A 23075-nucleotide genomic window follows, 5' to 3' on the forward strand; every position below is an offset into this window, starting at 1 on the left:
AAAGCAATATCGAATGCCTGGGAGCCTAACTGCATTACTTTCCAGACGTTTCTACCATAAACTGAGAGAAAAGGTAGCGATAGATGCTGCAAATAAAGCAAAAGCGTCCCGTCAGTGCTGAAACAAACCCACGATTCTGCCTTAGAATCACAGGCACAAATGACGGTGATACACAGAACAGAAATCACTGCAGTTAAAGATGCCGTGGCCCTCCGTCAACACATCCGCCCCAACACCCGCCTCCAAAATCAACAAAGCTTTCCATGTTGTGTTAACTCATTTTATTACACTGTAACGGCAGTAAAAAGTGTGACATACAGGCTCAAGTCACTAAACACACAGCGCGAGCAGCAGCAGTGCTTTCAGCTTGTTTGTGGCGTCTTCAGGAGGCCCCGTGTGTCAGTCCCCTCAGGCAGCTGCTGCTGCTCTGATCAACAATACGGTGGCAGAACAAAGGATGCCCCCCTCCTCTTTAGTGTTAGAGGAGGTCCTTCCTTCCTTCAGGGTTTTCTCAGCTGTCTGGATGCTCTGGTTTGTTCTGGATCGCACAAACCAAAGTTGAAAATGGCATAAATAAGAGCAAACTCCCCGAGGTTGAGGGATAAAGGCTACAACACAGAAATCTTCTTAGGTCAGAATGAACTTTCAGCATCATGGCATCACCTGTTTCTGACAGATTACCTCTCCTTTGGTTAGAAATTAAAATACTGGGGCAGTGAGGCGTCTATACGCATCGAACTTAACGATGACAGATCCAAATGTCGAAGCCCAATGTGTCTTTTCTCTCTTGTATTAAGTCCCAGTAGAAGCAGGGTGTGGGAGAGTCAGGCCAGCATGACGTAGTTCTCGGCGATCTCCAGGACGTAGAGGTTGGAAAGCCCCGACGGGTCCTCGCTCTGATGAGTTTCTAAAAGGACCATCCTGCGGCGAAAAGGTCACATGTCAAACACTGATCAGCACAAAAAAAACACAAGTTCTATTAAATAAGACCTGAAACTACCATTTGAGAAGATAAACATCAGGAAAGTGTTTACTGATTAATTACAAATTAAATTAGCAGCAGCTTCAACACACTCAGACTCACCACCTGCTGGCCAATAAGCAGAATGCATGCTTTAATTTATAAAGTACTTATTGTAGGTAACTGCGTTTATAATACTTTAAAACCTTTCAAACTGAATGAAAGCAAGTTAAATCAACAGGATGGGACTTGAACTCCAAAACATCCATGAAATAATTTCCCCCAGGGATCAATAAAGTATTCTGATTCTGATTCTGATTCTGATACGCACACGTCAACTGAAGTTCAGTTAAAATAGGTCCAGGCAGTACTTTCTTGTTATGCTCATTTGTACCACATGGTGGCGCCTGTGAGTCAGTGTGGAATCCAGTCTGCCCTGAGCTGTGCCTTTAGGGTGCATCCATCCTTTATGTACAGTCTAGACTGCAGGTGCTTTTTTTATCCACAGAAAATTCAAAGCGAGGACGTGCTGTACCTGTCGGACTGCACGAGTCTGTGGGTCTTCCTGTGGTCCGTGATTTCCTCCAGCATTTCCGTGAAACCTTTTCCTCTCCTCAACCAGCCGTGACGCCACACTGCCAACAGCGTGTCATCAAAATACACTGTACATACAAACAAGAGTCAGTGCTGAGCCTTCAGCGTCTCCAAAATTCACCATAACCAGGGTCTCACTCCTTCCTCTCACCTATAGATTCAACATCTTGAGAGAAGATGGTCTCAGAGTGCTGCGTTCTGCCGCTCTTGAACTCCCCATCAAGACCAACTATTTGTACCGACCCTGTGGAGGAGAGAGGGGCAGTGTTTGTGTTAGAATATCTCTGTGGAAATATGAAGGTAGACAGCATTATGGTGCTCAAATCATAACGAGGAGTTAAAATAGTCCTTAGGCAACATAATAAATATCTGGAGCTGTTTTCAGGTTAGTCAGACTGAAAGTAACTCAGAAAGGCTCAAAATTTCTTTGTATCTGAGCTTTTAAGACAAATAAATTATCAGTATGTCAGAATCAACACGGCACCATAACATCATTATAGCAGTGCTCTCCTTAAGAGAGCGGACAGGTTAATATGAAAGACAACCACTCAAAACTGGCTCCAAAGGCGAATTATCTGCCATGTTGGTCGCTTTAACAAAATGAACAAGTTGCAATCCAGCTGTGTCAGTTTGCACAGATGGGAGCATCTTTATTCAACGTGCTGTATCTGGTTATAATCCCATTTGAAATGAAGGTTGCAGAGAGCCTTCGTCATTCTGTCTCTGATTTACAACAGATTTGTGATTTTGTTTGATTTGATTGATGCTGCTTTATTACAGTTATATATTCCATATTACAGATGTGATTTAAATGCCAACCTGATCCCATTCAATCACAAACCAATCACAGACTGTTTGCTGGTTATTTGCCCTTTCATTGGCATCTTGATGCACCGAAGTCACTTTGAATACAGGGAGTAGTCACAGTGATGGCACCCGACCCAAGTAAACATTTCAAACCCGACAAGATTACACGTGCACTACACACAGGGACAGTAACTTTGATCGTGCTGGTTTAATAAACACCCACATGGCAGCAGTCAGAACTGTAAGAATGAAGTTTTAAAGTGTGGAGTTCAAATTCAACAAACGCAGGCCTCTTTCTGAAGACAACAAAGTTTAGTGTGATACTTACTTTCCAAGAGGACGAGCAGCGAGTTATTGTCCAGCTGGTTTACTTGGACTACTTCTGGACATGGTCTCTCTGTAAGAGCAAACACCGCCACCATTAACAACAACAACAACAACAACAACAACAGCACGACTTCATGATAAACACTGATGTGTTTCTGATAACGAGCCGTCAGCTTACCCAGACCCGTGTTGGTGAACCAGGACGTGTTGGAGTTGAGGTTAATGTATTCTACATAGACCGGATGGCTGGGGCTGGAGCCTCGAGAAACACCGATACACACCATCGGGTACTCCTGCTGGGGCACCACCACCATCTCAAACACCCGCAGAGGGCTGGGCAGAGGGAAGTCGAAATGCTACAAGCATGAAAGAGAAAAAAAAAAATCAGGAGTTTAACGTCTGTTCGCTTCTCGGCTGAAGGAGCGGCTAACAAAGCAGATCGTTACGGTGTTTTGTTCGAGGACTTATAACCTGCAGGCTTTCAGCCACACAGAAGGAGTAACCGAGGACACCTGAGTCTGTTCTCCAAACCATAACAATTTTATGGTTAGAGGCCTCAGCTCTAACTCATAAATTTAATGGAGACAATAAAAAAGCTTTGTGTGACCGCCGGCAGTCATTTTATAAGCTGCTGTCAATGTTAACAGCCCACTAAAAAAATAAAATCAAAACAGAAACACGTTTAATAAAAGCAGCATGACTGTGGCACCCTTTCAGGTACATCTCAGATCATCACATAATCTTTCTTGTGTTTTTGTCGTGTCAATAGATTTCGGCGTTAACGGGTTTTCCCATCTCAGCAGGTTTACAGTTTATTCACTGCAGGTTCGGGGAATTTATGTGGCTGAAACCTACTTTTCTGTGGCACTGCTTGAATTATTTCATACTAAAATGCTTCTTTACATCCTGTGCATGTTACACTAACTGAACATAACTGGAGACAATAAATAAATCAAATAAAACCAACTAGAAGCTACATCAGGAGGTGTTTAAGGGTCCTAATGCTTACAATTTGTGCATCAAGCATTAAAATTTCAGCACCAATAGCATCTATGCATGATGGGGAAAAAAGTATAATGCAGTAGCAGGCTTGTTTAACTTTGTGCTGGATGCCAACGCTGTAAAAGTCAAGTTTCTGTCACTGATTTTGCTCTTCTGAGAAGTGAAAACAGAAAGGACAGGATGCTTTCCTTAGTAATTCACATTTGACACACGTACCTTAATCAGCATGAACTTGTGCATGGGCTCGTACCACTGCAGCAGCACCACACTGGACTCCAAAGCACAGCACAGGAAGGCACAGCCTCGCTGCATGTTCCCTGCTGCGAGAGGCAGAAACAAGCAACAGATCAGCCGGTTTTCACTCAGAACTGATCACCATAAACATGCACAGGAATCTGCATCCTTTATTTTTATTATTAATATTTTAAACCTCGTCAAACAGTTAAGATGACACATTACAGGGAAAACACGTTTTAATCTCATGCACTGGTCAGTTTTAGGATTATGGTCAACAACAACACTCATGTAGACGCCCAAAGTACACCAAGACGATACCCACACCGTTACACTTCCACCCTGAAATGTTTATACAAGACAAGATGGATCCACGCTTTCACGTCTGTAACACCAAGTCCGATTATTTTAGCAAAAAACAAAACTTATCAGGTCACGCAACATGTCCTGTGTGAATTTTAGCCTCAGTTTCCTGTTCTTAGCTGACAGGATTAGCAACGGTGTGGTCTTCTGCTGCTTCAGAGATGCTCTCCTGCATGCCCTGACTGTCACAAGTATGATCATTCTCCTCTGATCTCTGGCATCATGTGGCATTTTCTCCCATTGAACTGCTGCCAACATATCTTCTGTTGTTTTGGACTGCACTCTGTGAACTTTAGAGATGGCTGCGTGGGAAAATCCCAGCAGATCGGCAGTTTCTGAAACACTCAGACCAATCTGTCTGTCACCAGCAACCACACTGCCTTTAAAGTCACTTAAACCACCTTTCTTCCCCCTTGTGACGCTCAGTTTGAACTTCAGCTGGTTTTCTTGACCATGTCTACATGCCTCAATGCAATGAATTGTGACTGAATAGATAGTTTTATGAATCAGAAGCTGAACAGGCCTACCTAACACAGTGACCGAAGAGTTCAGATTAGCATTTCTAATGAGATAACAGCTCATTTCCAAACTGAAAATGTTAAAAAACTTAGTAAAACTAAACTAAAGTAATCACCTGCAGAGGTTTGATGTAAAGAATTCTACTGAAAAGAGCTTTAAAAGAAGTTTTAAGACTAAAATCTTCACATCAGCAGCATTTTCCAGTTTTACATTTAGACAGACTTTAAGAAAACCTATCACGATTTCTCTAATTTAATAATTTAGCTGCTGTAGTTTCATGTTTTACACTCTTCCCCTGTGGTGTTTCCCCTTTAGGGGATGTAGAGAAGTGAAATAGAAACTCTGACACAAAGCCAAGTATCGAACTACGCCTGAACAGAATCTGTTCTCACCGACTGAGCAGGTCCTGCAGCCTTTGGTGTCGGGTATTTTAGACGTCACCGCACATTTTCTAAACACAAAAATGCAGAAAATCAGCGTTTAAATGGGACGAGCGGATCTTTCAATCACGACTGAAAATGAACTGCAGAGAAACTTAGTGTGGTTGTTACCTAGGCAACAGTCTGTGAGTCGGTAAGGCGCTCATCCTCTGGTCTTTGCGCGCCTGTTCGTGCAGCTCCTTCAGCATGTGGGAGTGAAGCTGCGACGATTTACCTGCAAACGCAAAATCAGACACAGTTCACGAACTGATCTGCAAACTGTTTACAGACTCCGACATCACCAGACCTGAGATCAAATCCACTAAATGCACAAAGTCACAGCAATGCTCACTTATTTGTCTGGTAACTTTTACCAACAATCACATTAAATGTTTACATGAGACATCAAAGGGACAAAGCATCAGGTAAAAGTGTCAAATTAAAAAAATAAAGAGATAAAATTGAGTCTGACAAGACAGTCGGTGAAGAAAAAAGAATAAAAAATCTTATTTTAATTCAGATTTTAACAGTTTTAGACTGGACATGTTTAAGTAAACAGACCAAAGCAGTTCTAATAACACTGAACAAAGAGGCAAAGAGAGAAGGTAAAAACAATTAATGAAAACATTCAGAGGTTTTAATGTAATCAAAGGTCCTTTGACCCATTTAATTAAAGCGTGTTCGCGGGTCTACCAGCAGCTTCCTAATGTGTTCTTTAAAGTGGACCCATTACACCTTTTCCTTATTTTCTGACACGTATGCTGTTACAATATCAGATATTCATGTTAAACATGGCTGACATCTCAAATACTTTTCAAAATGTATTGAAAACAAATGTTTGCTTTGTTTTTCTCAAGTTTAACAACCACTGGGTGAACAGTTAGCAAGTGTTTGCAGACAGGTTGGCATCTTCCATGCAAACTGCAGGTGACAGCAGCAAGCTGTTACCAACTAAGGATGTTTGGGTGTAGCACTCTAGCAACTGCCAGCACGCTCCAGCCACCACTGGCCAAGCAGTGGAGGAATATGCATTTTTTCCTAGTGACTGGTAATCCCCAGAGTCGTTACAAACTGGTCTCTAGGCCTGTGTGACTGAAGCATAAAGCCTTGACTGTACTCTGTTGTGCACACATACAGCTGGAGACCCACAGCTGAGGAGTCATTCATCCTCATCTTTTAGATCCCATTCCTACAAGACTCCTCAAAGAAGTCCTGCCATTAATTAATGCTTCAATCTTAAATATGATAACTTAATCTATTAATCAGCTATGTACGCAGGCCTTCAAGCTGGTGGTAGTTAAAACGTTACTTAAAAAGCATCTCTAGACCCAGCTCTCTTAGGTAATCACAGGCCAATCACAAACCTTCCTTTTATCTCAAAATTATTGAAAGAGTAGTTGTAAAACTGCTAACAGATTGAATTGGTTTATTTTAAGAGTTCACAGTGATTAGAGCACGCTGTAGGCATTACAGTTACTGTGCTGCAGTGGTTTGTATCATCTCTATCTAATAGACTAAATTATGGAGTTCCACAGGGTTCAGTGCTAGGACCAGTTCTTTTTACATTATACATGCTTCCTTTAGGCAGCATCATTAGAAGGCATAGCATACATTTTCACTGCTATGCAGATGACACCCAGCTTTAACTATCCATGAAGCCAGATAACACACACCAATTAGTTAAACTGCAGGAATGTCTTAAAGACATAAAGACCTGGATGGCCGCTAACTTTCTGCTTCTTAATTCAGATCAAACTGAGGTTATTGTACTCGGCCCTGAAAATCTTAGAAATGAGCAATGAGGTCCACAGCAACAAGTGTGAGTCTTACTACAGACAACCAGCTAAATGAGGATCTGCTTTACCTGATACAGACATGAGGACGTTGTTACTGGTGTACACCCAGGTACACTTCCCAGGATACAACTGGAAGAGAAAGAAGAACCATTCATTCATTCATTTATTTATGTAATAGCTTGTCAGCTTTTTTATATTCAGGCCACTTACGGAAAAGCCTTTTTCATAAAGTGTGATTCGTTTAACTCAATGCAGAAGGAAGGAACTAACTGAAATACCACATTAATGAGGATAATAATGGTAACACGCGCACACACAGGATGCAGTGATTTAAACAAGGTTCTACTTTTTGCCCATTCAGCAATATTTGTCCTTCTTTAGTCACAGACACTGTATCTGAATACTTTGAAGGCTGGGAGTTTATAATTAATGTTCACAACAAGAGAACTTAAACTGAAAATTCAAAGCCAGAAAGCAAAAGCGCAAAGAATAAAGTTATTAAGAATCTATATGGAGCTTGTTTGGGAAGGAAAGCTTTTAAAACCTTTTACTATCTTTGCACTGATTCACCACACACTGATTACCAGGGAACTGGCTGGTACATTTTATACCTGTTAATCTCCTGCACTGGTCAGGTATGCAGCACAAGTTACGGTGGGGAATTACCCGAGTAAGAAGGGAACCACTATAGATAAAACCTCATAAAAACCTCATAAAGCCCTGAGGTTAACCTGCTGAGCCCCAAAGCCTGCCCTGTAGCGCAGGCCTCTGCATGACTACTCAAGGAGGACAGTCAGGCTGAAACGACAATAGCAACTAAACCAAACCCAACAGTCTCTTTTAGGGTCACTTGAGTCTTTTTGCCTTTTTTGAAAACTTTGTTAAAGTAGATAAATGGCTTACCAGCTCCATCGTGGCCTCAGAGCCGTTGAGGTTCAGGGTGTAGATCCCTTCCTCTGCCCCCAGGATCAGATGCTGGTCTGAGGGAGGGACAGCAAGCAGAGGCAGGTCAGACAGAAGTTTAAGGTGGCAAAGTGGAGAATTTTCTGAGCTCGTCTTTCTGTCATACAACCTTTAGAGGTGGGGTTCTCCCAGGTCGTGGAGCAGTTTATTTTAAGAGGACAGCCGTGAAAGATCTTTTTAAAGTAGACCTGCAGAAAGAGAGAGAGAGGGAGGGAAAGGCATTCAATTATTCACGCTGTCCTCTCTGCAGTAGACATGATTTCAAACCACTGAAAGAATCTTACAAAACAAACACCTACAACACGCCCACTGAATGGTTACTCCTTCAGCGTTAAAGGTCGAAGAGGTTTTAAGACCACAGGATCACAGAGGAGTGACATTTAGAGAAGGAAAGCAAAAGCAGCTGTGGAATAAGACCCAAACGTACCACGAAGTCTGAGTTTTACTTCACCTTTAAATGTTATTACTCTATGTAGAAGCCTTAAACATTTCATCTCTAAAGTAAACTATAGTTTATGTGGACTTTACATGGATGTGATGACGTGTTACTTGCACACATTTTGAACAGTTTTATTTTCCATGCTTGCTATTTGTTTCATGTATTATTTTTTATTAAATTCTTTTAACAGGGCATATTTTGCTTATTTGTATTTTATTCTTGGGCTTTCTCTAGAGTCGCTTTGCATGATTCACAGCTCAAAATAACCCTTATTTAGCATATCCTGGTGGTTTTGATGCAGCCTTTTAGGCCCAGGAGTTCTGCACCGTTTTGAAATGAAAATCGATGCTGATTTCAAAAAAATATTCAGGCTTGCTGAGTGACCTCCTGCTTTCTGCCTCTCCTTTTCTCACTTTGCCTTAAACTGTGAGGAATAAACAATAAAAGGCAAAGAACCGAAAGGGCTGGGTGGGGCGCTGCACACATCACTGCATTCTCACATTATGGTGTCCCAAGTGTGCCTAACCATTCAAGCCACAAGGAGGTGGCATCCCCTTCAGCTGAAGAGTTCCTGTGTCTTTATTCGGATTTCTGATTGGCTGCATTTAGTTAAACAGAAGACTCGAATACCTTTTGTGTGTCTCTGATGTCATACAGAGCAGGACCAGCGAGAACTATCTGAAACCTGAGCGTTTGCCTCACAGGGACATACTTGCAAGTAAGCCAAACTCATTTTTCACAACTTTGGCCATATTTAATAGAAGCATCTGCCAAAGTAACACGTATGTATATATGACAGGAACTAAGGACAAACATAAAAGGTCCCCTTTGATTTTTAACACTCGTCTATAAAATTGCAAGATTAAAATTCCACCGTTGAATTTATGCCGTTCATCGCTTCGCTTGAAACATAAACTTAAAACATCAAAAATCTGAGACGCTCAGCAAAGAGCTGATGTGCAGGGAGGAGAAACTCACAGGAGGTTTCTTCAGGACGGGGCTGGCACACTCAGGATGATCCTGCAAACAGAAAGAAAAATATGATGATGATGACGATAACTGTGGCAGGATGCAGTCGCACTGTGAGGCAGCAGAGAAGATGTGGATAACTGGGAATAGGGAAATGGGAAGATGTGCGGCTCAGTTTCCTCCACGACTGTCAGAAAAATCATCTTCTGCCAGGCTGTCACTGAACTTTATCTCTGCTTCCTCAGAAAGGGTTGTTTGTTCTGATCTGGACATTATTTCTGTGTTCTGGACACAGTTATTCTAAGAAGTGGACGGGGACAATGTTACACTGTTTGAAAGCGCAAAAGAAATGTCATCTTCCCCTCGCCTTACCTTTGTTGTTGGCTGCCGTCTGCGTATGCCTTTAGGGGGAAGTTCAGGAGGAAGGAGGTCAGGTGGGGGCTCATTAAACTGGAGAGGTAAGGATGCAGGGTCTGGAACACACACACACACACACACACACACACACACACACACACACACACACACACACACACACACACAGAATAATAAGAAAATGGACTGATAATTTGCACGTCATATAAAATATGCTTCGATATTAACATCTTGCTGCCACAGCTCAGTTGGCTGAGCAGGTGACTTGTGCAGAAACACTGCAGCACATTTGACGCTCACCTGAGTGTCGTGTAGTTCGTGGTTGTGGTGTGGGCCGGACGTGCGTCCCGCTGGACGTCCTTATGAGCGGGGTGGGGGCGCACAGAGAGGTCAGCTTTCTTGTTCGATCGTCTTCTGCCGCCATGCTTTCCTCTGAGCTGGTTCGTTGTTTGGGCTGCACAAAAGAAAAAAAAAATCAGGCACAAAAGACTTTTGGTAAAATGACTGATGAGCGTTTTCTGCAGTTTTCATCTTTGAATCATAATATTTTAAAGGGAGATCTCTTATGTCAGCTTCCATGTCTATATTCTTTGGCTATATAAAAGTAGCTTTGCATGATCAAAATAATCCTTATTTATCTGACACTTGGTGCAGCATCAGTTCAGCCTCTGTCAGAAACAAGCTGCTTTAGGCCCTCCCCCCTTTAAGATAACTTTCTTTTGATTGGCTGCCGCTCGCAAACAGATGATTTGAAGGGTAGGTGGTTGGAGTCTGTGCCCAATATGATCATGTCAAGGACATTCTGTGACATCAAACAGAGCCAAGAATAGAAAAAACTGTCTGAAACAGAATGTTTAGAGCAGCCTGTTATTTGTAAAAGAAACTCTGGCCATGTTTAATATGAACATCCATGCCTGTAACAATGTGTTTAGACAGAAAAAGGACAAGTATAATAGATCCACTTCAAGATATCACTCTGCGTTTAGACAAAGACACAGAAAAGCCAGAGAGCGCCTCAGAGCAAGTTCAACAGGCCGTTAAATAACTTACAACTGTGCTAGAGATCCAAAGAGAACCGAGAACTGAGTCGTGAAACAAAACTCTGACTGCATACATCTCCACACAGCGCTGTCTATCTGTCAGGCTTTTAAATTTCCTCCTAAGATAAAATTTACAAAATAAAAACTATGTAATGGGTTTAATTTTGAAAAGATAAAAGGCTGATATTAATAATCAGCATTTCGACTGATTTATTCTAACATGTAAGAATAAATAAACAAAATAACTCTTTAGCAGAAATCGCATGTTAAATAAACAACGAACAGCAAGCCTTAATAATCACCTTTGGAGGAAGAGGAGGCGGCGTTTCATCAGGCGGCATTATGAACCTGTCGGCAGAGAGAGTGTCGGTTCAGTCTGCTGCGTTAATGATGGGAATAAACTTCACATTAATATGCGTGTGTTTACTGGGCTTACCCAGGAGGCTGTATCGTCGGGCTGAGGACAGACAAACAGACAGTGTCAATGCAAATTCACTGAAATCACTGATTACTGCATACAGAGACAAACACGGCTTTTTGGTCCACCTCCGCTGAAATATGGTTGTTTTTGAGATATACAGAAGTACGTACTGAGATTATTGGTGCTAATTGGTTAAAGTGAGAGAAGACAACCACAGCAAACTTGTGAAAGTCCTGCAACCTACACTGGGTGACGAACGGCCGAAAGTCAAATTTTTCCCACATGACCTGGAGGAAGATACGACTGTTTGTACCGGCCGTCACACAGACAATAATCTGTCCACTGAAGTCCATCTGTCTCTACCTCAGAGGACTAATGTAAAAAGCTCTTTGCAGTCTTCTCTGCAGTGGAAACGCAGACAAACAACAGTCTGTTCTTTCTCACTTAGGAAACTGTGTGATGTCTCTTACATGTCCACATCATCATAGTCGTCGTCTGATTCTGAGTCCTGGTCCCTGCAACAGGAAAAGGGCAGACAGGTGCAACATTTGAATAACATACTGGCTTTAATGTGACTGTGGGACTGATGTGCGATCTGCATACCCTGGTGGGCTCTTGCTGCTGTCACTCGATCCCATCGATGGCCTTAACTGTGAAAACAAAAAGCAGACCCAAAACCAGATTAGAAAGTGTGCAAATGTCCAGATGTACAAAAACCAGGAGCTAAAATGGGAAACATGTTCAGTTCACTGGGATGAGTACAGATTATATGATCAACATTCTGCCTCTTCTCCAGGTGTAAATGATCAGTTCTCCTTGTAACTGAAAGATCTTTATATAAATACATATAAAGTATGTTTTTAACAATGTACATATGGATGTAGAACTTGTATGCATGCATATTCAGCACATATAATGCACGTGTGCCCTCTAATATAAACTCACAGTTACAGTCGGTGAGTCGGTCTTCGTGGGCCTCTGAGTGTAGATCTGATTCACTGGGAAAAAACAAAAAACAAGAAACTTAAACATCATGAAGCAACAGGACTGAGACAGAGGATCAGTGAAACACTCTGTGGCCACAGCTAACAAGGCAAAGGCCAAGAAAATTAAACTATGAGAAGCACAGACATTCACACGTCGGCCAAAGATGTGTTTCAGGGTCTGTGGGAACTTTTTATCAGAGGTCCAACTTAGAGGAGGTTAAGTTTTGATCCAAATCTGCATGATGACATTTTTGGAAGGATTCTTGACTCTTGAGATTTGTGGAAAATGGACATGTGGTGTCATATCTTCATAAAGACACAGAATGATAAGAACAGGAAGAATCCAGGCATCTCATGTTGATATTCTCAGGGAAATTTAAACTTAATCTGGATCCAGAGACACAGTAAATGCAGTGTGGGGGGAATTTTCAGCCTTGGTGGAGGTGCTGAGTCTTGGACTGCTCTTGCTTTTCTATGCACAGTATAACGTACCCAGCAATGCACTTCTTGTGAGTTGTAAATGTGCACATGTTTCTTTGTTTACCAAAGAGGAAATGATACCTGGAAGGGAATACTTGGGAACATAAAATATTTCAAAGTGAAATATATTTGTTTTCTTACAGCTTATGTCAGAGTTGGTTCTTCCCGCTCTGTTGTGTTTGTTGATGGACTGGATTCTCCTTAACGATCCAGGAACAATCACCTTAAATCACAGCAAAACATACGATTAACCCCAAAACATCCGTGGCTGGGACCGCCACACAGACAGAGAGCTTCATCAGTCTGACCTCCATCTCTTCATCGTCTGTGACCAGGCAGCTCTTCAGTTTCTCAGGGTGTCGGTACTTCTCCAGCAGGTCCAGGGTCAGCTCCTGGTTCAGGCACTGATGGGTCAGAAAGGTGTGCTGCAGAGAGCAGAGAGACAGACATCAGGACAAGCTAGCAGAAAAAGTGAGAAAGCAGGCGATTCCTCATGGTTTGAAACCTGCACCAGGTCTAACCGCGTATGACACAGGAAGTAATCATGGTTGTGTGATGGAAAAATCAAGAGGGAGGGGCTCATTTGCATGTGTAAAGGGTGTAAAGCTAGTGTGTTGTGGCATCTTCCACAACACATTGTATGTTTTGAGACTTTTTAAGGCGCCGTAGACATCGTGTGATCAGCCTGATGCAGAAATAACACAAAACGAACCCAAAGACAATCACGCGAGAGTGAGCGCTACTGACTGTGAGCATCTTGGTGGCGCTCGGTCTCTTCTTGGGGTTCCTCACCAGCATGGCCTTCACAAAGTTATAAAAATTGGATGACCTGAAGACGGGAGACATGTGCAAGGTCAAGAAAATACAACACTGTTATCTGACGGGCAGAGCCTCCGTTATGTTAATATATTGTTTAAGCATACAACGATTCAAGGCTGCACCTGATGATGACGAACTGATTACATATAATACATGTTTCAGTAGTGCTGCAGGCTTTTAGTTACCATTTTGACTTGTCCTTCAGTTTAGGAGGCTGGTAGCCGCTCTTGGACATGAGAAACAGCACTCTACAGGAGGAAACAGAGCACAGCATTAAAACACACAGAATGACTTATGGTGTGTTTGTTTGAGTCAGCTGAGGGTGTGTGAGTAACCAGGTACATGTGGGTGGTGGAAACACTCGATGTTTTCTATGAATGTCAGCATGCGCATGCAGCACGCTCGGCTGTGTGTCCACATGCACGCCGATGTACCGAGGGGAAACATTTGAGGTGAGTGTCACGTGCACACATGTTTCCAGACATCTTGAGAAAGACCTGCAGAGCATTTTTATTGCACACGCACACACACGCGTGTGATTGCAACAAGATAACAGCTCAATGCGTGAAATCCTCGGTGCGTCTTTTATGGAATATTTTTCCTCCTGCAGTCAGTCGATACGCTCTGACTGCAGGTAAGCGGTGAGCTCTGTGAGAAACCTGTAAGATGTGACTGATACGACTGCGTGATGATACGACTACAAACCCACGATGATGAGATGTGAACCGGTCTAGTGATTCGACTCGATGACTTCACATCTCTCACTCGCCTTAACAAAAAAAAAAGCACCATGCCTTTATCTTTAACACCAGCGACTTCCTTTCAACTTGGACTTTTTCAGCTTCCTCTGCTTTGCAGGAACCTGCAGCAGAGATGCAGACAGCCTCCTCTTCTTCTTTTTTTTTTTAAGCCTGCAACAATATTGCTTCTGGTGAAGTTCTCACCGATTAAATTGTTCTCTGAAAACTGTTTCTTACCCACAATGGCAAGAGATATTTGGCCTTAATTTTTAGGAACAATGAGAAACATGCGAAGGCGTCTGTGATCCGTCTGTTTCAAAACGTGACATTAAACATACGCTGAGTCTTTTACTGCGGTGTTGGACTGTTTGTGTGAGCTCTACTGAGTTTGAGGTTCAGAAGCAGCTCATAGTGAAGGATTTCCTCTCCGTCAATGAGCGTGATTAATATTTATTTCCATTTAGTTTTGAATTTTTTAAATGAATATAGTTTCAGTTAGTTTCACTTTGTTGTGTTAGTTTTTGTTGCTAGTTTCAATCCTTTTCTTATTATAATGTGTGTTGTGTATTTGTAAAATGCACAACACACATTATAATAACACAAAGGTGAAATCTGAGAAGTTCAGAAGAAGCATCACAGCAGAAACGCGGCAGCAGACTCTCGGTGACATTTAAGTCTCAGCAAACACCGAAGCCTCGTCAGGCCGGGCTGTTAAATGTGACCAAAACTGAGGACATTATTTCTATATTTTAATTTAATTCGAGTTTATTTTCAGTAATATTGTGGTTTGATTTTTTTTTTAAACTCTAGCTTTTGTTTTAATTTGAGTTATTGATGTGGACATCTGCTAAAGGTCTTTTACACGTGGCTTTAGTACACTACGATAACCTCGGTGCTTGCAGGATCAGAAGGTTTGAAATTCAGAGACTTCTGGTGACTTCACAACTTTTCCCTGTTAGAAATATTCTCTCAAAGTCAGGCTGAAACGATGCTGGTAACTCGAGTTTGCCAGCAGAACGAGGGTTCAGCCTCCAGGATGAAATAAGATCAGATATCTAACGCTGTTGATAGCAAATGCAAAACAAATATTGCCTCTGCAGAAGCGTCTCTTCAAAGATCAGGTTAAGCAGGCAAGATGACTGCAACGTTTTAAGGCCTCAGCTGTACAGGGAGTGCAGAATTATTAGGCAAGTTGTATTTTTGAGGAATAATTTTATTATTGAACAACAACCATGTTCTCAATGAACCCAAAAAACTCATTAATATCAAAGCTGAATGTTTTTGGAAGTAGTTTTTAGTTTGTTTTTAGTTTTAGCTATTTTAGGGGGATATCTGTGTGTGCAGGTGACTATTACTGTGCATAATTATTAGGCAACTTAACAAAAAACAAATATATACCCATTTCAATTATTTATTTTTACCAGTGAAACCAATATAACATCTCCACATTCACAAATATACATTTCTGACATTCAAAAACAAAACAAAAACAAATCAGCGACCAATATAGCCACCTTTCTTTGCAAGGACACTCAGTGTTTTGATCTGTTCACCATCAACATTGCGTGCAGCAGCAACCACAGCCTCCCAGACACTGTTCAGAGAGGTGTACTGTTTTCCCTCCTTGTAAATCTCACATTTGATGATGGACCACAGGTTCTCAATGGGGTTCAGATCAGGTGAACAAGGAGGCCATGTCATTAGTTTGTCTTCTTTTATACCCTTTCTTGCCAGCCACGCTGTGGAGTACTTGGACGCGTGTGATGGAGCATTGTCCTGCATGAAAATCATGTTTTTCTTGAAGGATGCAGACTTCTTCCTGTACCACTGCTTGAAGAAGGTGTCTTCCAGAAACTGGCAGTAGGACTGGGAGTTGAGCTTGACTCCATCCTCAACCCGAAAAGGCCCCACAAGCTCATCTTTGATGATACCAGCCCAAACCAGTACTCCACCTCCACCTTGCTGGCATCTGAGTCGGACTGGAGCTCTCTGCCCTTTACCAACCCAGCCACGGGCCCATCCATCTGGCCCATCAAGACTCACTCTCATTTCATCAGTCCATAAAACCTTAGAAAAATCAGTCGTGAGATATTTCTTGGCCCAGTCTTGACGTTTCAGCTTGTGTGTCTTGTTCAGTGGTGGTCGTCTTTCAGCCTTTCTTACCTTGGCCATGTCTCTGAGTATTGCACACCTTGTGCTTTTGGGCACTCCAGTGATGTTGCAGCTCTGAAATATGGCCAAACTGGTGGCAAGTGGCATCTTGGCAGCTGCACGCTTGACTTTTCTCAGTTCATGGGCAGTTATTTTGCGCCTTGGTTTTTCCACATGCTTCTTGCGACCCTGTTGACTATTTTGAATGAAACGCTTGATTGTTCGATGATCACGCTTCAGAAGCTTTGCAATTTTGAGACTGCTGCATCCCTCTGCAAGATATCTCACTATTTTTGACTTTTCTGAGCCTGTCAAGTCCTTCTTTTGACCCGTTTTGCCAAAGGAAAGGACGTTGCCTAATAATTATGCACACCTGATATAGGGTGTTGATGTCATTAGACCACACCCCTTCTCATTACAGAGATGCACATCACCTAATATGCTTAATTGGTATTAGGCTTTCGAGCCTATACAGCTTGGAGTAAGACAACATGCATGAAGAGGATGATGTGGACAAAATACTCATTTGCCTAATAATTCTGCACTCCCTGTAAGTGCAGAAGAGCATAATTTGCATGAACTGACCTTTACATACAAACCTGTGCATCAGGTGAAAACCGAGGTTAGTTATAGGAAAATAAAATAAAGAGTATTAAAGAAGTAATAATGTGATGGAAATTGCATTGCCCTTAAATTAAATAAAGGAGAGGGACGGAGTCAGCAGAATCAGTCGGACCCGTGATGGAATAATCGGAATAACGTCTCAACTTCCTATTCTGCTCACAGATCAGGGAGTCAGGAAAGGGACTTCCTGTGTGAAATATAAACGTCTCCAGCACTGACCTGAAATATTGTTATGGTAGCAACAGGAAACATCCTTGATGTGGTTAAATAAATTAAAGATGGAGGCTGCAAGGCCTCATAGTGTGTCTGTGTGTGGGTACAGCAGTGTACACGTGCTCGGGCATGTGAGTTGTGTCTTTCGGTGTGCGTTTACCTCAGTGGGTGGACATCAAACATTGGAGGCTGCAGCTCTGCCAGCTCGATGGCTGTGATGCCCACAGACCAGATGTCACAAAGTTCATTGTACCCGCCTTTAATCTCCACAGCTGCGACCTCTGGGGCCATCCTGAGGACAGGAGGGATACAGCAGCAAGTGTTTTTAACACAAATACAAAACAAAGAGGGGGAAGAAGGCCGGACGGTTACGGTGATACAGACTGTCACTGTGTCAGGCTTACACTGCACGCTTAATGAGAATATCTACCAAAATAATTAGTGAAGTGTCTTGCGGCTCCAGACGTTTGACGTGGGGGTTGAGTGAACCACATGGGTACACAGGTGGGTGTTTGCGGTTGTTAGAAGTTGCCTATGTAATTAGTAACTGCCATTACCACGAGGTCAGAACACCCACACGGCATAAAAACAACATTAAATCATCCAAGAACACTGCAGTGTTATAAAGGGCAAACGGTATAAAAGATTCTTGGCTAAAGCAGCATGAAGAAATGTCAGCGATATATGCCGTATGCTGTGCAGTGACTCAGTGTGGCCAGCCACAAGCTGTAGCGCCTTTTAATGGAACGTTAGACCGAGAGCTCAGAGCGGTCGGAAAGCAGAAAGGAGCGGAAACGCCGAAGCGAGACTAGCTCGAAAATCAGTAAATCAATTAACAATTAATCGTCACCGGTTTACATTCTCGATTGGACTGAGAAATGAAGCATGTGCACGGCCGTGCAGTTCCTCTAACGGCCACTGAAGGCTGGTTCCATGAGCCGGTCCTCATAGACGAACATGTTCACAACCTGGTGCAAAAAGCTGTGCCTCTGCAGACAGAAACACATCTGCATTTTGCTTTACAGGCAGCGGTGTGATCAGTGTGGCTCCTTGGCTGCTTGGCAGGTGTCCCAAATGAGTCACCTGTAGCCAGTCACTGTTGGCCAGGCTTCACCTCACCTAATTGGTCACTGAACTGGATCTCGTCGCCGTGTTTGTGCTGTTGCTTTTCTAATGCAGTGACCTGAATAATAATATAACTTGCTGTGTTGTACAGACCATCCAAGAGGTTTGTGCTTTATTTTTAGCAAATGAAGCTGTGGTACTTTATTAGCCCGTTACTCAGCACTAATTAGAATAGAATAGAACAGAATAGAATGCCTTTTATTGTCATTATACACATGCACAATGAGATACAGAGCATCTCCTACTCAGTGCAGACATGTGGGAAAAGAAAGGGGGGTGAGGTGCAAAGTTCTGCAGCACTATACACATATGAACACTATTCAAAAAATAGAAAATGTACAAATATGCAAATTGTGAAGAAAAAAATTGTGTTAAATATTTACAGTCTGGGTTATTGCATGTAAATTAAGTATTGCACAGTGGTGGTGGTAGTTGTGAGTCTGTGTATAGAGGGAAGACCTTGGGTTGGGGGTGGAGCTGTGTTGTCAGTGCATGTGTGAGTTCAGGGTGTTTCGGGCTTTTGTGAAGAAACTATGCTTGAGTCTGTGGGTCTTTGTGCTGATGCACCAGGATGGAAGCTGTCCTTGATGATGTTTGTATATCATGTAATAACAAATAGCTGTGCTGTTGTACTCATACAGGTTATAAATGCAGCTTAATAGCTCTAGTTAAAGTCGTAGCACTCCACGCTGTCCAGCTTGTCAACTCAGTGCACTGAGGCACGTAGACACGATTAACACGACCTGTTGAAGTTCAAGGTGATTTCAGTCAGTGGTCCCGAACCTTTGGGCCACGGACGGAGTCGTTTGGTACCGGGCTGCGAGAGTTGAGGCTCGGGTGTGAAATGTATGGTTTTCAGGGTTTTTATCGTTATTTTTTATCGTTAACTCGGTTTCCCTGGGTCTGTTCCCATGTGTTATGAATGAATCTTCTTTTTTTTGGTACCGGTACTGGTTTTATTTTGTTGTATTTATCCGCGACACCTTATATATTTTCATGTGACACCGTGAAAATATTGTTGGGCATATACCGGTCCGTGGTGCAAAAAAGGATGGGGACCGCTGATTTAAGTGACTCTGGATGTGCCACAGCTGTTTGTACCACACGGGCTGATCTGAGTGATTTTCAGGGATTTTCCTGCACAACTATCTGCAGAGCTTACAGAGGAAGGGTCTAAAAATGAGAGCATTTCCAAAAGAGTCAGAAGAGAATGGGCAGGCTGCTTCGAGATGAAGGAAGACAAAAGTATAACTAAGATACGCAAAAGCAGATAGGCTGCAGCAGAAGACCACAACCACCAGGTGTGAATATCCTGTTGTTAGCTACAGTTCACACTGGCTCACCAAAACTGAACATCAGAAGATCAGAAAAACGTCGCCTGAACTGATGAGTCTCAGTTTCTGTTGTAAACTTCAGATGGTCGGGTCAGGGTTTAGCATAAGCGACGGGAACGCAGGGACCCATCCTGCCAGGGTGCTGCTGGTCATGCTGTGGACCTCTTAGTAGCATCTAAGCATCGTCTAAACACCACAGTCTACCTGAGTATTTCTCTTAACGATAACAGTGTACCAACTTCTGATGGTAAACTGGTTTTTCGAACATGACAATTAGGTCACTGTACTCAGATAAGGTGACCACACTCACCTGATCTCATGAGTCACCAGATCATCACTGACGTGCAGCCAACCAACCTGCAACTGTGCGATGCTACGATACTATGTGAGGTCACGTGACGTCACGTGACGTCAACGTGGATTAAACTCTCAGGAATGTTTGCAGCACTTTGTTGAATCTATGACATGAAGAACTAAGGCAGCTCTGACCCAGGTCTAGAAAAGTGTACCTAATAAAGTGGTGGGTGGTCTAAATGATCAGTTTTGTAGTGGAAAGGGATAAAAGCTGAACGACGTCTGAGATCTTACCAATACGGCGTCCCGATGAAGGACATCCTGCGAGCGAGCGTGGCCGTGATCTGAGCTGAGATCCCAAAATCAGCTGCACAACAGAGGAAAGAAAACATCAATAAACGCCAAAATAACCACAAATTAAACACGTGTTCATGAATTTCAGTGACTAAAATGAGACTCACCAAGTTTATTTATTTCAGAGTTGCTGCGAAACGCTTCAAAAACTAAGAGCGCAATCTCTGACATGTTTGTGCTTTCAGCAAATCAGGTGAAAATTCAGAGATCTAATTCATGATTTGATTCTTCAGTAAACACGACAGGGGAGATGTCGCTGTGAGAACGTCTCTTTTTGCGGTGAATGAGTCATGCTAACCATGCCGGTACAGTGCAAAGCAGACAGTGCAAACTTCCACCTACCCAACTTGACCTCGCCCTGATCGTTGAGGAGGATGTTGGCACCCTGAGAGGAAAAGAAGGCGAGATAAAACATCAACACAAAAACATCTTCTTCTATATATTTAAAAAAGTCTTCTTTACCCACTCAGTGATCTTTAACTGAACCCACACAGGATGGAAATAAAAAAAAACACGCACAAGATTCATTCAGCTTCATTTAAGAATGTATTTTTATAGCGTCTGTTCTGACTAATATAGTTTATAGTTCCTAACTTTTGTCTGTTTGTTTTTTAACATGAAGAACTTTCGCTTTCTTTCAAATTACATCACTGAGCTGCTACGATTAAAATAATAATAATATTTTTTAGGACTACCATGAACCCAAATCTTAAGGACAACGTTGGCCTTGTTTACATCTTCTTCTCTGTCACCGCACTGACCCAGTTTTTCCAGTCTGCAAGCTTCATCTGCTGAGGTCTAATGTGCTCTCCCACAAAATAAGCAACACGGGGGGAACAAAAAACAAAGAATAAAAATCTCACATCACATTTCGCTCACCTTAATATCTCTGTGGATTTTCCTCTCTGCATGCAGGTACTCCAGGCCCTGCGCACACACACGCACAACAAAATAAAAGCCTTTAATTTAACCTGATAACATTTACACTTGATAGACTCTGATGGAATTAAAAATTCCTCTAAATGCTCTAGTTTAACCATCAGGAAACCACTGCTGTGTAAAATGAGACTGGTGACACACTGTGTACAGTAGGACTGAAGTTACTGAAGTGTAGTTTCCTTTTTCAGTGTTGCATTTTGGAGACAGCCTGTGCACTCATTTCACACACCTGTGACGTTTGTCTGGTTTAGGGGACAATTTGTTTTATATCAATTATTTTGTAGCTCGCTGTTTACCTCGCAACGGTTGCAAAGAGGCATAACATATGATTCAAAGGCCCCACAAGGGTGAAAACTGTGGATATCTGTATAATTTTCCTGATGCCAGCAAACATTTTGATGTCTCTTCTCAACATTTAGAACAAAAAGAAACTGATGAAAATAAAAGTTGCTGTGAGGGAGGCCTGAACAGCTGATGTCTCAGTGAAAACAGAGGTCATACTGCTCTGTGTATGTGGGTTGGATGTCATGTGGTGGTCGACTCACAGTCATTCCACAACCCGATTAGTTGACAGTTATTTGCTTCCTGTATTTGGTGTGACTGAAAGGCTCCATCAGCATCTCTACGTTTAAGATGCAGTTTTTGCAGTCATACCGCGACCGAGTCTGACTGAACAAATGACGTCAATGCGTAATCCACGTCGGCTGGGACATCGCTCGACTTCCCATCATTTATTTTAATTTGTTCTGGGTTTTTTTTTTACACAAGGCTTCATTCAGCTTGTCGTCTTAGCTGCAATAGTTAGATGAACATCCAAGTACTGGAACTACCCTTTTTTCCTTTCCAAACAACTCTTTAATTCTTTAATAAACATAACTGCCGCTGGCCGCTGACCTTCACACAATAACACGTTGCCTCACAGCAGTTCAAACTCAGCCTGGACTTTTTCAGCTTTCTCCTGGAGCTCCAGCTTCTCCTGTCATTAAAACAGGAGAAGCTCTCTATGCATGTTGTGGGTTGTCAGGTTTGCCAGCTTCAGGCATATACAAGCTAAGCTGACTCCCGTACCAGACAATGCATATATTTTCCTCAGAGAAACAGAAAATACGAGGCTGCTGGGAGATGGTCAGAAAACCCAGTAAACACAAGTATTTACAGGTATGACTACTTAATATTTTTATTTAGTAAATGCACGTCAGCACTAAAGAGGAACAAACAGGAAACAGTAAATTTAAAAGAATGTGATTACCTGTAGCATCTCCCTGCAGATGTAGGCTATCTGTGGCTCGGACAGAGGACCCGTCACTGTGGAACATGATGCAGTTTTTAACATACAGATTCAAAACAGTCACAGAACAACGCAGAGCTGAAAAGGGTTAATTTAGCGATCATTTTTTATTCAAATGATTAAATTCAGGCTGCAGATTTAAAAAAGATATTTCTGGTTTTCAGAACATTTCTGACCAGCTTCACTACAAACAAGCACAAAGACACATCTTAAAAAAAGATATCACGATGCTCAGTGTAGGGAAACGATCTGAACTGTCATTTCCTTTTAAGATTTTTAATGCTTGCACAAAGACTTCAGTGCGCTGTTAACCACTGTGGATCTGTAGCTGTCACAGTGCTTCTGTATTCAGGACTGTTTTGGCCTCTCGTGCAGAAATTTGTCCTCGTTAAGAAGCAGAATAAACCCAGCTGCCTGTGCAGGATGTCTGAAAGCCTCAAGCTTTCACGCTCGTGGATCTTTTGTTGTAAATCAGCTATAACCCCGTTATAAATTGTGG

The 23075-nt window shown here is 42.4% G+C and overlaps 1 protein-coding gene across 5 annotated transcripts in view; it reads right to left on the reverse strand.

Annotated features, from left to right (window-relative positions):
- Positions 1 to 266: 266 nt before the first annotated feature.
- The window catches only part of map4k1 (mitogen-activated protein kinase kinase kinase kinase 1), a 51447-nt gene continuing 28638 nt past the window's right edge, over positions 267 to 23075 (reverse strand). For all 5 annotated transcript variants that reach the window (XM_085430842.1, XM_085430843.1, XM_085430845.1 and 2 more), the window contains 28 exons: positions 22538 to 22593; positions 21229 to 21276; positions 20692 to 20734; positions 20290 to 20362; positions 17403 to 17534; positions 13700 to 13762; positions 13443 to 13524; positions 13004 to 13120; positions 12837 to 12918; positions 12175 to 12227; positions 11833 to 11879; positions 11700 to 11744; positions 11245 to 11265; positions 11111 to 11156; positions 10069 to 10222; positions 9766 to 9866; positions 9403 to 9444; positions 8095 to 8173; positions 7926 to 8002; positions 7091 to 7151; positions 5359 to 5461; positions 5200 to 5258; positions 3908 to 4011; positions 2868 to 3045; positions 2691 to 2759; positions 1707 to 1799; positions 1497 to 1623; positions 267 to 921 (listed from right to left, as the gene is read on the reverse strand). In XM_085430842.1, coding sequence (XP_085286968.1) covers positions 825 to 921; positions 1497 to 1623; positions 1707 to 1799; positions 2691 to 2759; positions 2868 to 3045; positions 3908 to 4011; positions 5200 to 5258; positions 5359 to 5461; positions 7091 to 7151; positions 7926 to 8002; positions 8095 to 8173; positions 9403 to 9444; positions 9766 to 9866; positions 10069 to 10222; positions 11111 to 11156; positions 11245 to 11265; positions 11700 to 11744; positions 11833 to 11879; positions 12175 to 12227; positions 12837 to 12918; positions 13004 to 13120; positions 13443 to 13524; positions 13700 to 13762; positions 17403 to 17534; positions 20290 to 20362; positions 20692 to 20734; positions 21229 to 21276; positions 22538 to 22593 — 2252 coding nt within the window. In that variant the 3' untranslated portion in view covers positions 267 to 824. The remainder of the gene's footprint in view (positions 922 to 1496; positions 1624 to 1706; positions 1800 to 2690; positions 2760 to 2867; positions 3046 to 3907; positions 4012 to 5199; positions 5259 to 5358; positions 5462 to 7090; positions 7152 to 7925; positions 8003 to 8094; positions 8174 to 9402; positions 9445 to 9765; positions 9867 to 10068; positions 10223 to 11110; positions 11157 to 11244; positions 11266 to 11699; positions 11745 to 11832; positions 11880 to 12174; positions 12228 to 12836; positions 12919 to 13003; positions 13121 to 13442; positions 13525 to 13699; positions 13763 to 17402; positions 17535 to 20289; positions 20363 to 20691; positions 20735 to 21228; positions 21277 to 22537; positions 22594 to 23075) is intronic.

The sequence above is a fragment of the Copadichromis virginalis genome, linkage group LG14 (assembly GCF_057382275.1).
Source record: "Copadichromis virginalis isolate Kocher_CV1m ecotype Utaka linkage group LG14, C_Virginalis_male_GT1.1, whole genome shotgun sequence".
NCBI classification, from domain to species: domain Eukaryota; kingdom Metazoa; phylum Chordata; class Actinopteri; order Cichliformes; family Cichlidae; genus Copadichromis; species Copadichromis virginalis.